General features: G+C 40.0%; 2 protein-coding genes across 21 annotated transcripts in view; one reads left to right on the top strand and one right to left on the bottom strand.

The window, feature by feature from the left end:
- Positions 1-3475, bottom strand: part of LOC124605166 (longitudinals lacking protein) — a 547673-nt gene extending 544198 nt beyond the window's left edge. For all 20 annotated transcript variants that reach the window (XR_006978612.1, XM_047136659.1, XM_047136669.1 and 17 more), the window contains exons 1-4: positions 3320-3475; positions 2750-2936; positions 1731-2655; positions 1459-1554 (exon numbers count right to left, since the gene is read on the bottom strand). Coding sequence is in view for 19 of the 20 variants with exons in the window: in XM_047136659.1 (XP_046992615.1) it covers positions 1459-1554; positions 1731-2655; positions 2750-2923 (1195 nt within the window). In the remaining variant the exon portion in view is untranslated. The remainder of the gene's footprint in view (positions 1-1458; positions 1555-1730; positions 2656-2749; positions 2937-3319) is intronic.
- A 155-nt stretch (positions 3476-3630) lies between these two features.
- LOC124606535 (protein bric-a-brac 1) overlaps positions 3631-15515 on the top strand; it is a 281528-nt gene continuing 269643 nt past the window's right edge. Inside the window, exon 1 of the mRNA XM_047138519.1 lies at positions 3631-3782. The gene's annotated coding sequence lies outside the window, so the exon portion shown is untranslated. The remainder of the gene's footprint in view (positions 3783-15515) is intronic.

Here is a 15515-nt window from a genome sequence, read left to right as displayed (position 1 = left end):
GCAAGCTCACTGCTTTTGGCATCGTCAGATCTTGATGACTTCTATCCACACTGTTGATCTTGAAGTCTTCCATGCTGCAGCATATCTTGATGTCTTCTCCATCAAATGATGGTCATGTGACATCTTGTTGGCTTGTAAGATTTTCGTAATAAGCACCGCTTGACTGATTCTTCTAGTGTATGATCAATAAAGACGATGCGCACATAAAGCAAGTATCCGAAATTTCATAATCGCAAAAAAGTTGACACGATGTTCCGAACGAACTGGAAAGTTTTGACGTTCTGTGGCACTTTGAATGAAACTCAATGCTCGAGGTGAAAACGCTGTTTAGGAACAGTATACAGACATCTATATACACAAATAGGGACTTTATATGGTGTCATCAGCCACTTCCACACAAAGTATGGGCATATGCAACTACGGGTACCATTTGCTGAATTCCAACTTTTTTGTCTTAATTCTATAAAATGCTTATAAAATAATAAAAATCATATTGGAAGAGAGCACTGTTTAATGCCTCTCATTGTAAGGCAATGCATGTATATGATTTATATAATTTACTTCAGACCTGGGCTACCTGTTCTTGCCTTATTCTCAAACAAAACCTTAGCACTTAATCTTTAAAGCTACCCTGTTGTTAATAATAATACATGCACAGAATGATTAACAGTACATATAATCCTAACAATGCGACATTCTTCATGAGTAAGTTGTAACATGATTGACAATTTTAAAAACTTACTCATGAAGCATGGCAACAAAAGAAAATTAAGAGGACATGCCAGCTCCTGAATGCCAATTATTAAGTACCAAGCACAGCAGTAGACCCAAGCAGCACAACACTAAAATCCTATATAAAGAAACTTCACAGTTGATTCCTTTCACTAAAACCGTCTACCCTTAATTTATGAAGTTGGGAATTTTAAGTTTTAAGATCAAGTATGCTGTATCACTATCCTTTAAATTTACTTTGCTCCCACAGATTTCATGTTTTATGCATGTCACTAAGATTTTACAAGTGCCATTAGTTCAGAAGCAGATACTACCCAACACCTAGACAGAGAGAACACTAATAACATAATGAAAACTTTATACTTTAAGTACTGCACCTCCAAACAACCTAACATGTGCCTACTGTCCACTCATAACTTAAGAACCTCAACAGCCCATTTAAACCTATGTATGAAGTGATTATAGATACTTATGTAGCCAATATCTTCAGTTGTCAGATCCTTCCTGCAATATACAACTAATTCGCTGGTACACTTTCTTGACAGTACATAATTTATTTGCTGGCACATCCTCCCAATTACATGAACGCATATTTCTCCGCAAAGCAACAAATCGGCCAGAATAGACAATTTCCGATCGGTGTAGTACAAAATAGCTACACTTTAAATCACAATGTTCCGACTTTGCGTAGAAATATGCTAATAATCAGTAAAACTTTTCTCTTACCTTGAGAATCCCTATGAGCACCAACCGCTTCCTGCGCAGCCATGAAGACTTCATCCGTCGATCTGTCAGTTGCAGTTACATGCCACGGTGCAAAGCCTGCAGATACACACCCATCATTTCATATCTTTGCGTATGCTTTTAATGACTGACAATGCCGAAAAATTTTACTGACTGCTAGGAAAAAATGAGCTAAATCTACCAAGCATTAATTCAAGCTAAACGTTCGAAATCTGAAGATCAAGATGTACACATAATATACTGTCGACACTAACCTGTTCCTTGACTGCTGGAACCCTCCCCACCATGCGAAGGACCCGCTCTAGGCTGATCCATATCGTCCATGTCATCATCTAAAGTCAAGTCCTCCACACTGTCATCGTTCACTTCCTCCAGGTACTCTGACTTTGGTTCTAATAGAGGTTCAGTCTGTGGCTCTACTTTATGCACAACAGGTTCAGGTTCAATTGGCATTGTCTGTGGGGAGGCTACAGCACCTTGCACTGAGGCCAAAGGTTTGCTCATAATCTCAGAGTCACTGTTTTTCTCCTCAGTTGTATGACTTAACTGGGTATCTAACGACGGTTTGGGTATTGGCGTCGACGTAACCGGCGTTATGGTGGCGGGTATACTTGGAGCAGGAGGTACCTGCGATTGGGGTGGAAGTTCACACGAGCTACTTGTTTCGTGATTGTCAGTTGATGGTAAAACACCAGGTGCCCCTAAACTGTTCTCATCACAACTTGATCGGCGTCTATGCTTCTTCCGTTTACGTGAGACGGGCGAAATGCTGCCCTCCCTCGTCGTGGCCATCTTCTGCAACGGCATCGGCGGCGGGGCATCCTCGGGTAAATCAATAACTTGCGGAACTTGAGATGGCTGCGCCGTTCGTCGATGCTCGATAGTGAGGCCCGACGACGAATGCTGTAGAATAGGTGGCGTTCTTGCTGGTGTGGGAGGAGGTGGAACCGATTCTTTTCTCCTCTTAGGTTCCACTTCCCTCTCTGTACCTCCGCCACCGCTATCCGATAAACCCTTTATCTGCAGAGATTCGGCGGCTTTCAATAAAGCTCCTAATTGATCTTGAGAAATATTCACTTCACCCCGATACATATAATCCATCATAGCTTTCAATTCTTGGAATTTCACATCTTTAAGAATAACGATCGGGTGTTTCTCATAATGCTGACTCAGCAGGAGCTGTAATGGAGGAAAAACAAGAGTTAGAAACACATATCCGAATTTGTTAAATTAGTTAGTAATTTGTATACTAATATTTTAGCACCACACTTACCTCAAAGTAAGGACTACACGCGGAAAGAACTACTTTATGCGCTTTCAAGTATTGGCCTTCAGCTGCCAAAGTGCAGTCAACCAAAGTTCCACTCTCCAGTAAAGTATCAAAAACAGCAACCAAAGTGCTTTGATGATTATTCCACCTCAAACAAAACTGCTGTTCTGATCCCATATCGATTCAGTTCCTGGAAAAGAATTTAAAGATGACTGAAATTTGATTAACTACGCATCTTGCCGCACTGCATTGACTGACCCTACACTAGGGTGGGGGCGACGCCACTGCACAATGGCCGCTTCACTGCACGAACTAGACAAGATGGCTGGGTCAATACCATTCAATACAAAAAGACCAAGTTTTAGAACACGTACACTAAATTATACCAGTTTGTCAATCGACAAACATAAAAAAATTAAATGATAAACATTGTACATAAACTAGTTACAAACTTAGTATACAGTTCCTCCGTAGTTAGTACAAAGGGTGGTGAGATCACATCAAATTAAATTAGACCGTATATTTAACCACATGCGATAAACAGATAAAAATGTTCTGTAACTGCATTATTACCTCTTCTGTCGCTACTTTTTAAAAAATACGGAACTTTGCACAAAAATAACAAAATACTTCAGCAGCTACCCGATCACTCTGCCAGCACCGCCAACAGCATAAAACCTTCTACCTGCTACCGTCTGTAGCGACTGCTGCACACTGCTGATGACGGGAAAAGGTGGAAGCGTCCAGAACGGAAATCTGCGCAGATACGAAACTACGCACTCTGCGCATCTTTGTGTATGCGGCGTTGGCGGTTATCGGCTATCATTCCGTAACAGTTTTCGTTCCCCCTACGTCCACCTTTTACATGAACCGGGAGGAGAAAAGGGTGCAAGGAGAACGGTGAAAAGTCCAAAGAGAGATCTGAGAGGAAGAAGTGGGTTCACAACAAAATAGCTTAAAAATTGTCTACTTTGTTTTCTGCCTTACTGTTGGCTGCAGAAATTTAACCATTACTTCATTCGATCATATTTAGCAGGTAAGGACACAAAATAGTGGTATTATGAAGTATGAAATATGTTTACTGTTTTAATCATCGCCGAAGCGTTGCGGTTTTAGGAAAGTGCGTTAGTCAAGTTAGTTCGTATTTTATTGCCTTTAGTGCTTAAGATATACAACCAAAATTGAAATTCTGTAGTAAATTTCAGGTAATTAGACCTGTTATTTGAAGTCTTGGAAAAAATTGACAAATTTGCGCCATAGTGCGGTGCAGTACAGCTGTGAGCTACCGAGAGCACTGATAAAAAGATTTGACCACTGCATAGTTTTTCCTGTCTGTTATCCGCTGTCCGCTTTTTGGCATGCTTCCCTTCCACTGTTTATTTGAGAATGCGCATACTTTCCAGAGGACAGTGGATGGTGTAGGTGGCATACGTAGATCGATTCGAGGCGCGCATTTTCTTGCAGTTGAGCTGTGCAGTGCTAGTTGCGATATGCACAAGCCGCACGCCCATGTATTGTAGATAAGGATTGCGGCTGTCTCTTATTGGCTTGGGGTGAAACTCTGGCAACATGATAAACTACTGGATTCTATTTTTCCGATATAAAACCAGCGCAAGAAATATTTATTTTCGAAAGACTTTTATTGAATCCACACACCTGAACAGGGGTGTACATAAATTTTCTTCCTTTCCTTCAATTCCCTACTCCACATCACCAGATTTGATTTGTTTTTACCTGTGGTACTCAAGGGACATACAAAAGAATATAATAATTCACTGTTCGTGTAAGAAAACTGACATAAACTCCGACGTTGCATACTCGTACCATATATTAAAATAAAATACATTTCCCAGAATTATTTATCAAGAAACTTACTTAAACACGCTAAGCTTTCGAGATAATAATGTTCCATTATTACATTCGACATTCAACACTTGCAATGAAGAAGGTCTGGAAAATCAGCAATTATTATAACTCATTTCGGGTCAAAGGAAGCTACATGGAGGGAGATGCTTAATTTACTCATTTATGGGCAGCAAGTTTACATTTTATGAATAACACAACATACTGTTTCCATTATTTTGTACACATTTCACAAACATGATCCAGTTAAAGCGTGATTAAATTGCCATAGGATGTGTACACAAAGTCAATAATTTCCTCGGCGTTTTTGATAAATATGGCATCGAATCGAGGTAAACATTCAGCAAAGGGAATTAAGATTGGACGGCCCAACGGTGTCTGTGACACTTTAAAATTGAGATTTCTCCCCGTCTGACTACTTCTACTGTCAATAAAAGTCCATAACGCCATTTGCCATCATAATAAACTTCTTTCCGTGGTGCAAATTATGGCCGTCTTTACAACAGCCAGTGCTACGAGACAACTTTTTCAGACTACAATCAATCTTCTTTGACTATACCAATCATCCAGCTTCTCAAAACAATATCCGACCACGACATATCAGTTATGGCCCGTTTAATAAGAATCACATTTTATTGATTGGAAGCCAAAATTATTAAAGTTTAGCTGTGTTGCTTTTTGTTCCCCGTGAATAATATTTTTATTTTTTTATTTGCAAAAAGAAAACTGTTTTAGATTTCAGTTCTTGTTTAGCGAAGCGAAATGAACGCGATATTTATTGCAAAAACCGAGACACGTATCTTAGAACGGGTACGGTAATAACATTTCTTTGTTATGCTCATTTAAATTGTTAATTATTTTCATATGATGTCTCTTTACCATATCGTTAGACACCTGCCTCTTTCAGGTCAATTCTTAAAGCGTGAATGTGGCACTACCATAAATTTTAGACAGAGCAGTCCAACTAGTTTAAATTACAGGGACAATGAATATCTGAAACGTGCTTTGAATCGCTAAACCACTTTGCTTACGATTTTGTGATGCAAGGGTTCTAACAAATTAAGACGCCCACGATGCGTTAACAGTAACAACTGGGGTTTTGTATTTCCCGTTCAGCCCTACCCAGGCCTGCCCAGTTCATACATGCACAACCTGGAACTTTAAAAATAAGATGAAGCCTACACATTTATTTAACTTTATGTAGCGAGTTCAGCTCAAATACAACCATAACTATTAATAGGTATATGTTCCCGTTACGCAACAAATAAATACACTCAAGTCCGTTTGTTAAAGAAGTTGTGTTCAGTAAATAAAGCTGATTGTCACAATATGATTGTACCTAAATATGGTTAACCATTACACATGCCCAGGTGATCTTGAGCAGTATTTTCTGTATCACTGAATTTTTGATGCATCACACCCTTTACTAGTAAACTGTATATATGACACATTTACTGTGAGGAAAGGAAAGAGAACATAAGTAAATGTCGTAGTAAAACACCAATTTACAGATACAAAATGTATAATAGCATGAATTTTGATTTGCAAATTATGTGCATGAATTGCAGTTGCTAAACAATACACGAAGTATCTATAAATATTGCTTTTAGTAAGAACTTTTATTTTGATATTTTATGATGTGATTAATGTAGCTCTTGTATGAAACACAGTTCTTGTATATTCAAGGAGATATGATAGTAATTTTCTCATATGTTATCAACTGGCACATTTATCTTCTCACAGTTCCCTAGTGCTGCAAAGAAGAAAGTAAATCCCACTGTGAAGAGGTTTATATGGCTTAATGTATTCAAATTACATAAAGGGCAGCATTTTTCTGTTTCCTAAATGTATGTATTTTGATGGTGCCCTAATTTCTTCAGAAGCTAAATCCACACGTAAGCAACAAATGGAAGTTTCCATAATATGTACGACTCACTGTTGACCTGTTTGTTGTCTGGCTTAGCACAGTTAATTAGATCATAATGAAGTGGAACGTGTCATTTTACATTTACATCAGATAATTTGTACATTCAGTTACATTCTGAACTTCAAGCTTTACCTCTTTTCACAAAAAGAAAATAGAAAAGATATAGAGGTGTGAGTTTGTAATCCCTACTCACCACCTTATACACATTACAGTAAAATAAATTTTACTGTGGAATAGGGGGAGTTGTCAAGGAGAAACTTCCTCAGTTTGTTTTCACATTTTACTTTACTGTCAGTTGGGCATTTTATACTACTGGGCAAGTGATCAAAGACTTTTGTTGCAGCATTCTGCACCCCTTTTTGTGCTACATTTAACCTTCGTGTGGAGTAGTGAATGTCTTTTTTCCTTCTGGTATTTTATTTTTCACAGTGTTGTGCGTTTTGAACTGTAGTGGATTATTTACAACAGACTTCATGAGGAAATAAGTATACTGTGAAGCGGTAGTCAGGATGCTCAATTCAATAAATAGATGTCTACAAGATGATCGTGTTTGAGCACTTCATATTATTCTTGTGGCACTTTTTTGTGCAATGGAGACATTCTTTCTTAAAGATGAGTTACAGTTACCCCACAACATTATTCCATATGACATTGCGGAATGAAAATATGTTAACTTACTGATTTGTCTTTTCACAAGATTTCCAATAATTTTAAATACAAATGTGGCTGAATTCATTTGTATCGGGAGTTGTGAAATGTACTATTTCTAATTTAACTTCTCATTCTAAGGATAGCTAAGAGTTTTGAAGTTTCCACCATAATTATTATTTTGTCGTCATGTGCTATACTTATCATTGGTGTATTATCCCTAGATGTCCAAAGCTGAGTATGTTGTGTCTTTTTAAAAATTATGGTGAGACTGTTTACAGAAAACCAGTCAGTGATAATTTTGAGAACTTTGTTTACGGGAGATTCCATGCTGACTAATATTACATTCTGGAATCGGGTGTTAGATTATGTAGTCTTTTTATCAGTCTATAAACTTAGATTTTCTTTTGTAAATCATCATTACATATTATGTTATTCAGGCAAGGATCTTGAATTAACATTTAAACAGGGAAGAAGCATTAAAATCAAAGAAAAAAAATTTAATGTGTACTGCTAATGTACATTGTAAGTCAAAAGTGTCCTTAAACTGTTAGGAGTATGGATCTGGTTTGTATCACAGAAAATGCATATCGTGTTGACACACTTCTAAGTTGTTGTTGTTGTTGTTGTTGTTCAGAGACTGGTTTGATGCAGCTCTCCATGCTACTCTATCCTGTGAAAACTTCTCCATCTCCCAGTACCTACTGCAACCTACATCCTTCTGAATCTGTTTAGTGTATTCATCTCTTGGTCTCCCTCTGCGATTTTTACCCTCCACGATGCCCTCCAATATTAAATTGGTGATCCCTTGATGACTCAGAATATGGCCTACCAACCAATCCCTTCTTCTAGTCAACTTGTGCCACAAATTTCTATTCTCTCCAATTCTTTTCAATACCTCCTCATCAGTTATGTGATCTACCCATCTAATCTTCAGCAGTCTTCTGTAGCACCACATTTCGAAAGCTTCTATTCTCTTCTTGTCCAAACTATTTATTGTCCATGTTTCACTTCCATACATGGGTGATGCTGAGGGAATTAGATTAGGAAATGAGACGCTTAAAGTAGCAAATGAGTTTTGCTATTTGGGGAGCAAAATAACTGATGATGGTCGAAGTAGAGAGGATATAAAATGTAGACTGGCAATGGCAAGGAAAGCGTTGCTGAAGAAGAGAAATTTGTTAACATCGAGTATAGATTTAAATGTCAGGAAGTCATTTCTGAAAGCATTTGTATGGAGTGTAGCCATGTATGGAAGTGAAACGTGGGCGATAAATAGTTTAGACAAGAAGAGAATAGAAGCTTTCGAAATGTGGTGCTACAGACGAATGCTGAAGATTAGATGGGTAGATCACATAACTAATGAGGAGGTATTGAATAGGATTGGGGAAAAGAGGAGTTTGTGGCACAACTTGACTAGAAGAAGATTGCTTGGTAGGGCATATTCTGAGGCATCAAGTGATCACCAATTTAGCATTGGAGGGCAGCATGGAGGGTAAAAATTGTAGAGGGAGATCAAGAGATGAATACACTAAACAGATTCAGAAGGATGTAGGTCGCAGTAGGTACTGGGAGATGAAGAACCCTGGACAGGATAGAGTAGCATGGAGAGCTGCATTAAACTAGTGTCTGGACTGAAGACTACAACAACAACAACAACAAAAACATGGCTACATTCCATACAAACACTTTCAGAAGCAACTTCCTGAAACTTACATCTATACTCGATGTTAACAAATTTCTCTTCTTCAGAAATGCTTTCCTTGCCATTGCAAGTCTACATTTTATATCCTCTCTACTTCTACCATCATCAGTTATTTTGTTCCCCAAACAGCGATACTCATTTACTACTTTAAGCGTCTTATTTCCTAATCTAATTCCCGCAACATCACCCGATTTAATTCGACTACATTTCATTATTCTCGTATATCCTCTTTCCAAGACCATGTCCATTCCATTCAGCTGCTCTTCCAGGTCCTTTGCTGTCTCTGAGAGAATTACAATGCCATCGGCGAATCTCAAGTTTTTATTTCTTCTCCATGGATTTTAATTCCTACTCCGACTTTTTCTTTTGATTCCTTTACTGCTTGCTCAATATACAGATTCAATAACATCGGGGAGAGGCTACAACCCTGTCTCACTCACTTCCCAACCACTGCTTCCCTTTCATGCCCCTTGACTTTTATAACTGCCATCTGGTTTCTGTACAAATTGTAAATAGCCTTTGGCTCCCTGAATTTAACCTTCAGAATTTGAAAGAGAGTATTCCGGTCAACATTGTCGAAAGCTTTCTCTAAGTCTACAAATGCTAGAAACGTAGGTTGGTCTTTCCTCAATCTATTTTCTAAGGTAAGTCGTAAGGTCAGTATTGCCTCACATTTCCAATATTTCTACGAAATCCAAACTGATCTTCCCCGAGGTTGGCTTCTACCAGTTTTTCCATTCTGTAAAGAATTCGCGTTAGTATTTTGCATCCGTGACTTATTAAACTGACTGTTCGGTAATTTTCACATCTGTCAGCACCTGCTTTCTTTGGGATTGGAATTATTATAGTCTTCTTGAAGTCTGAGGGTATTTTGCCTGTCTCATACATCTTGCTCACCAGATGGTAGAGTTTTGTCAGGACTGGCTCTCCCAAGGCTGTCAGTAGTTCTAATGGAATGTTGATTACTCCCGGGGCCTTGTTTTGACTTAGGTCTTTCAGTGCTCTGTCAAACTCTTCACGCAGTATCGTATCCCCCATTTCATCTTCGTCTACATTGTCTTCAATTTCTATAATATTGTTCTTAAGAACATCGCCCTTGTATAGACCCTCTATATACTCCTTCCACCTTTCTGCTTTCCCTTCTTTGCTTAGAACTGGGTTTCCATCTGAGCTCTTAATATTCATACAAGTGGTTCTCTTTTCTCCAAAGGTCTCTTTAATTTTCCTGTAGGCAGTATCTATCTTACCCCTAGTGAGATAAGCCTCTACATACTTACATTTGTCCTCTAGCCATCACTGCTTAGCCATTTTGCACTTCCTGTCGATCTCATTTTTGAGACGTTTGTATTCCTTTTTGCCTGCTTCATTTACTGCATTTTTGTATTTTCTCCTTTCATCAATTAAATTCCTTAACTCTTCTGTTACCCAAGGATTTCTATTAGCTCTAAGCTTTTTACATACTTGATCCTCTGCTACCTTCACTATTTCGTCTCTCAAAGCTACCCATTCTTCTTCTACTGTATTTCTTTCCCTCATTCTTGTCAGTCATTCCCTAATGCTCTCTTTGAAGCTCTCTACAACCTCTGGTTCTTTCAGTTTATTCAGGTCCCATCTCCTCAAATTCGCACCTTTTTTTCAGTTTCTTCAGTTTTAATCTACAGTTTATAACCAATAGATTGTGGTCAGAGTCCACATCTACCATTATATAATCTATCTGAAACCTGTCAGTATCTCCAGGCTTGTTCCATGTATACAACCTTCTTTTATGATTCTTGAACCAACTATTAGCTATGATTAGGTTATGCTCCGTGCAAAATTCTGCCTGGCGGCTTCATCTTTCATTCCCCCCTCCCCCAATCCATATTCACCTACTACGTTTCCTTCTGTCCCATTTCCTACTATCGAATTCCAGTCACCCATTACTATTAAATTTTCATCTCCCTTCACTGTCTGAATAATTTCTTTTATCTCATCATACATTTAATCAATCTCTTCGTCATCTGCGGAGCTAGTTGGCATATGAACTTGTACTTCTGTGGTAGGTGTGGGCTTCGTATGTTTCTTGGCTACAATAATGTGTTCACTATGCTGTTTGTAGTAGCTTACCCGCACTCCTATTTTTTTATTCATTACCAAACCTACTCCTGCATTACCCCTATTTGATTTAGTATTTATGACCCTGTATACACCTGACCAGAAGTCTTGTTCCTCCTGCCAGCGAACTTTACTTATTCCCTCTATATCTAACTTTAACATATCCATTTCCCTCTTTAAATTTTCTAACCTACGTAACCTATTAATGGATCTGACATTCCACGCTCCGATCTGTAGAATGTCAGTTTTCTTTCTCCTGATAACGACAACCCCCTGAGTAGACCCGCGCTCAGAGAGCCAAATGGGGTACTATTTTACCTCCGGAATATTTTACCTAAGAGGACACCATCATCATTTACCCATGCAGTAAAGCTGCATGCCATCGGCAAAAATTACAGCCGTAGTTTCCCCTTGCTTTCAGCCGTTCGCAGTACCAGCACGGCAAGGCCGTTTTGGTTAGTGTTACAAGGCCAGATCAGTCAATCATCCAGACTGTTGCCCCTGCAACTACCAAAATGCTGCTGCCCCTCTTCAGGAACCACACGTTTGTCTGGCCTCTCAACAGATACCCGTTCGTTGTGGTTGCACCTACGGTACGGCTGTCTGTATCACTGAGGCACGCAAGCCTCCCCACCAACGGCAAGATCCATGGTTCATGGTGGGAGGTCTAAGTATTTATACCATGTAAAATATTGTAATGTATTGAAAAAAATGCGTGACTCAATGTTATGTGACTTATGTTGCTTGCTACTTATTGTTGGAAAAACTTTTTCCTGTGAGCAGCGAAATGAAAATATGATGTTATTTGCAAAATTAGATAAACGTAACGTTAAAATTTCACTTTTTAAACATTATGAAAAATTATAAGAGAATGACATCTGTGAAAATAAACTGTAAGTTCAATTAAAAGTTGGAGAACTGAAAATATCCTCTCGCATTGATAACATCAGATGGATTAATTTTTTCATAATGTTGTCCTGTGTGTACAGTTTCATCACATTTTGCAGGCCATTTCCCAGTAGTGAGCACTGTGCTCCATTGTGTTAAGTTGGTGAGAATTTACAAAAACTGCATGTACTTTCCAGCATAGAATTTACCATCATACTATACTTTGTGCCCATCTCCATTTTGACACTATCCATAGTTTCTTCAGTATGATGATTTGCAACAGGGAAATTCTTTGTAGACAGCAAATATGTTTACAGTACTCCTTTCTTGTAGTGAAAGCAGTGAATGCTTTTTATGATTGGTACTGATGAAGTTGAAGAAAATGTTTGAGCCAGATTGAGTTTCACATTGATTCCTTGAATTTTATCAGTAGACATATGAAAATCCTACATAGTTGTGGTTCTTGCAGCTGGCTAAGAAAAAGTTGATGCATCACCTACCATGAGTTCTTGCTTTTTTACTGTGTTCTACACTTGCTGTTTCACAACTGCACCAATTTCATCTATGGCTCCTTTACCATGGGATGTACCAAAAAAGTTTAAATAATTTCCACAGCGTGGAACAGTTTAAGTTGAGGTACAGCAGCAGTAATGTATTTGTTTTTAAATTGTGATGCAGCTTCATCTAACCAAATTGAAACTACCTTTTCAGGTAATTGACAGTACCTTGCTAATGTACGCAATCACATTATCCTTGGAATGGGTTGTCTGAAACAACAATTGGATGATGAGAACCTCAATGCCACAATGACACAGTGAAAATACTAACTTGCGCTTGTTCCCACTGTGCTCTTTGCACTTAGTCTTGATAAACACAAGTGTAATCAAAATCAATATGCAGTGATGAAAACATCTTGGAATCTTCGCTCAGAACCATTTCTTTTTTATGATAATAAGATGCAGAGCGAGCTGTCTTTGTGCATCAATGAAGAAGAAACTGAGGACTTATGGAAATGATGTTTTTCACTATATCAGCTGTAGAGCCTTCTTGTTTGACTTTTAATAATTTTAGAGGTGATTTCTTCCATCTTTCAAATGTACAGTAATAAATTCACAATTTTCAGCTCGGTGATTATATAGGCTTCATCGGAATCTCTACCATTTCGACGTGCGATACATTCATTCTGCCAACAAAGCTCACTGGGTGGCTTTCATATGATGGTTGATACAAATTCGTTGCTGTAAGGTGGAATATTACAATGTTTCTTATAAAGGCTGCTGATAGCATTTATGAAATTTTAGTGATATTTACACAAACATATGTTATGAGGTAAATTGCCACTTAATGGAACATGTAGTGATAGTACTTCCGCAAACTCAGATTTCACAATTTGATCTTCAGGATGTTCCTGCTTGAATGCCTCATATGTTTCCATGATGGACATGACTGAGTGATGAATATGAACTGTCTTTTCCTCATTATTTTGTCTAATCACTGTTGTGTCCTTCCTGCCTGGTGACTGGCGACTAAAATCACAACTGTAGAACCCCCAGAGGGCTCGCCACTCTTTGGCGGGTTCCTGCTTTGCTACCATGGGGCCCCAGCCTTTGCAGCACTTTTTCCCTTCCGTGCTGTCTGTCTATCCTCTTACTGTTCTTTTTCCTCTCTATTGGGAAACATGTCTGGGGTGTTATTGAGAATGTTCTGCATTCTGTCGCTGACCTGCGAACAGTCTCAACTTTCTTTTTGTCGTTCCTCTACTTCAGCATTTGAGGATCCTCTTTTTATTCTTCTTCCTCCCTGTGCGTATCCAAAGGCCGGCCCACGCATCTGACGTGTAAAAGGTGACTGTAACGTGTAATTCTCAGCCCCAGGTCGACAGGTAGGGTTCACACGTACCCCCTGGTACAGGCCAGGTCCAGGGAAGGGTGATTGCCTGAGCTGTAATTTTCCCAAACTGCCGATTGGTCCATCTGTCAGATGTTCAGGAGGTATGACCTGTGGTGTGAACAATCACCTAAGGCAGGTGCACTCCCTCATGAAGGGGGCCCCCAGTTGGAAGGGGTGTGCCATTGACGGTGCTGGCAATCATGGGGGATATCCTCGCGATGAGTCAATCGTCCTCTCCATCGTCATCGACAATACGTAGACATAATGAGGATACTGATTCAGAGACCCTTCCCGCTGCACCGCGTTTCCTTGTGGTATCAAATGCTTAAGACCATCAGTCCTTCGCCACGGTCCGTTTATTATTCAGAAAGGTATTGATGCCATTGCTGGCCCTGTGAAATCCTGCTCTCGTTTATGGAATGGCACTTTGCTTTTGGAGATGGCTTCTGATTCTCGAGCACAATTACTTGCTGCCTCGCTTCTCCATGGCTACCCTGCTCGTGTCTGAGGCACATAGAGCTTTGAATTCTTCCCGTGGTGTAATGTGCACCAGGCTGCATGACAATATCACCGAGGCTGAAATACACTCTTACCCCTCTTATCAGGGTGTCATTGCTGTCCATCGTGTAATGAAAAAGGTCGATTTCTCCTTGGTACCCACCAGCACTCTTTTCCTCTCCTTTGATAGGGTGGTACTGCCATCCAAGATTAAAGCTGGCTATGAAATCATCACAATCCGGCCATACATTCCAAGTCTGATGCGCTGCTACCAGTGTCATCGGTTCAATCACACTAGAACATCTTATCAATACCCACCCAAATGCATAACCTGTGGCAGGGATACACAAGACGGCGAATGTCCACTTCCTTCTCCCCGCTGTATCAACTGCAATGGTGGCCACACCACCTCCTCCCGGGATTTTACTGTGTATCTAGATGAGCGGGCTGTACAAGATATTTTGGTAATCTAGGGTTGTGAAGTTGACCAGTGTCAAGATAGCATCGCCATCCCCTGTTCCACTGTGCAACAAACTGTCAAACTCTTGCATGAAGGGGCGAAGCTACCCACTACACAACTGGCAAGCAGGAAAGGACAGAAGGAGTACTCCCAAGAAGACTTCCCTCCAGCCAAACAACATCCAAGTCATCCTCTAATCAGAAGGGCTCGAAGAAGTCCACTAAAGACAAACGGTCTTCTCCTTCACCAACACAAAGATCCTGTTCAACAGTGTAGCCACATGGTCACTTAGCACGTCTATCCTCTGTCTCACAGCTCTGCATCTGTGGACTCAACAGACCGACCGCACAAGCACGCCGATGCTTCTGCGGGCCCCTTGGAGCAGGATCCTTCTGTTTCTGTGCCCTGTAGTAGCGACTCTCCACCGGCTGTCCCTCGGTGGCCACCGAGTTGACACTCCTTCATCTCTAACTCCTCATGACTGTCCTCCAATGGAACGTTTGCAGCCTTCGGTGCCACAAAGAGGATTTACGGCTGCTTCTAGCATCACAGCATCCCCTTGTACTCTACCTTCAGGAAATGAAATTGCGCCCTCAAGACCACTTTGGGCTTTCACATTACTTACCGATTCGTTTTAACCTTCCCCTGAGGTCGGCATCCCATCTCAGGGGAGTGTCATGCTGCTCATACAGGATGACCATGACCATTTATGTACCTCCTTCCTTCGATGTCACCAGGGCAGACTTCCTTCAGCTTATTGGGCAGCTACCTCCCCTGTTTTTGCTACTCGGTGACT

This window comes from Schistocerca americana, chromosome 3 (genome assembly GCF_021461395.2).
Source record: "Schistocerca americana isolate TAMUIC-IGC-003095 chromosome 3, iqSchAmer2.1, whole genome shotgun sequence".
Taxonomy (NCBI): domain Eukaryota; kingdom Metazoa; phylum Arthropoda; class Insecta; order Orthoptera; family Acrididae; genus Schistocerca; species Schistocerca americana.
The sequence above is the reverse complement of the archived record's forward strand: the minus strand, read 5'-3'. Positions and strand labels throughout refer to the sequence as shown.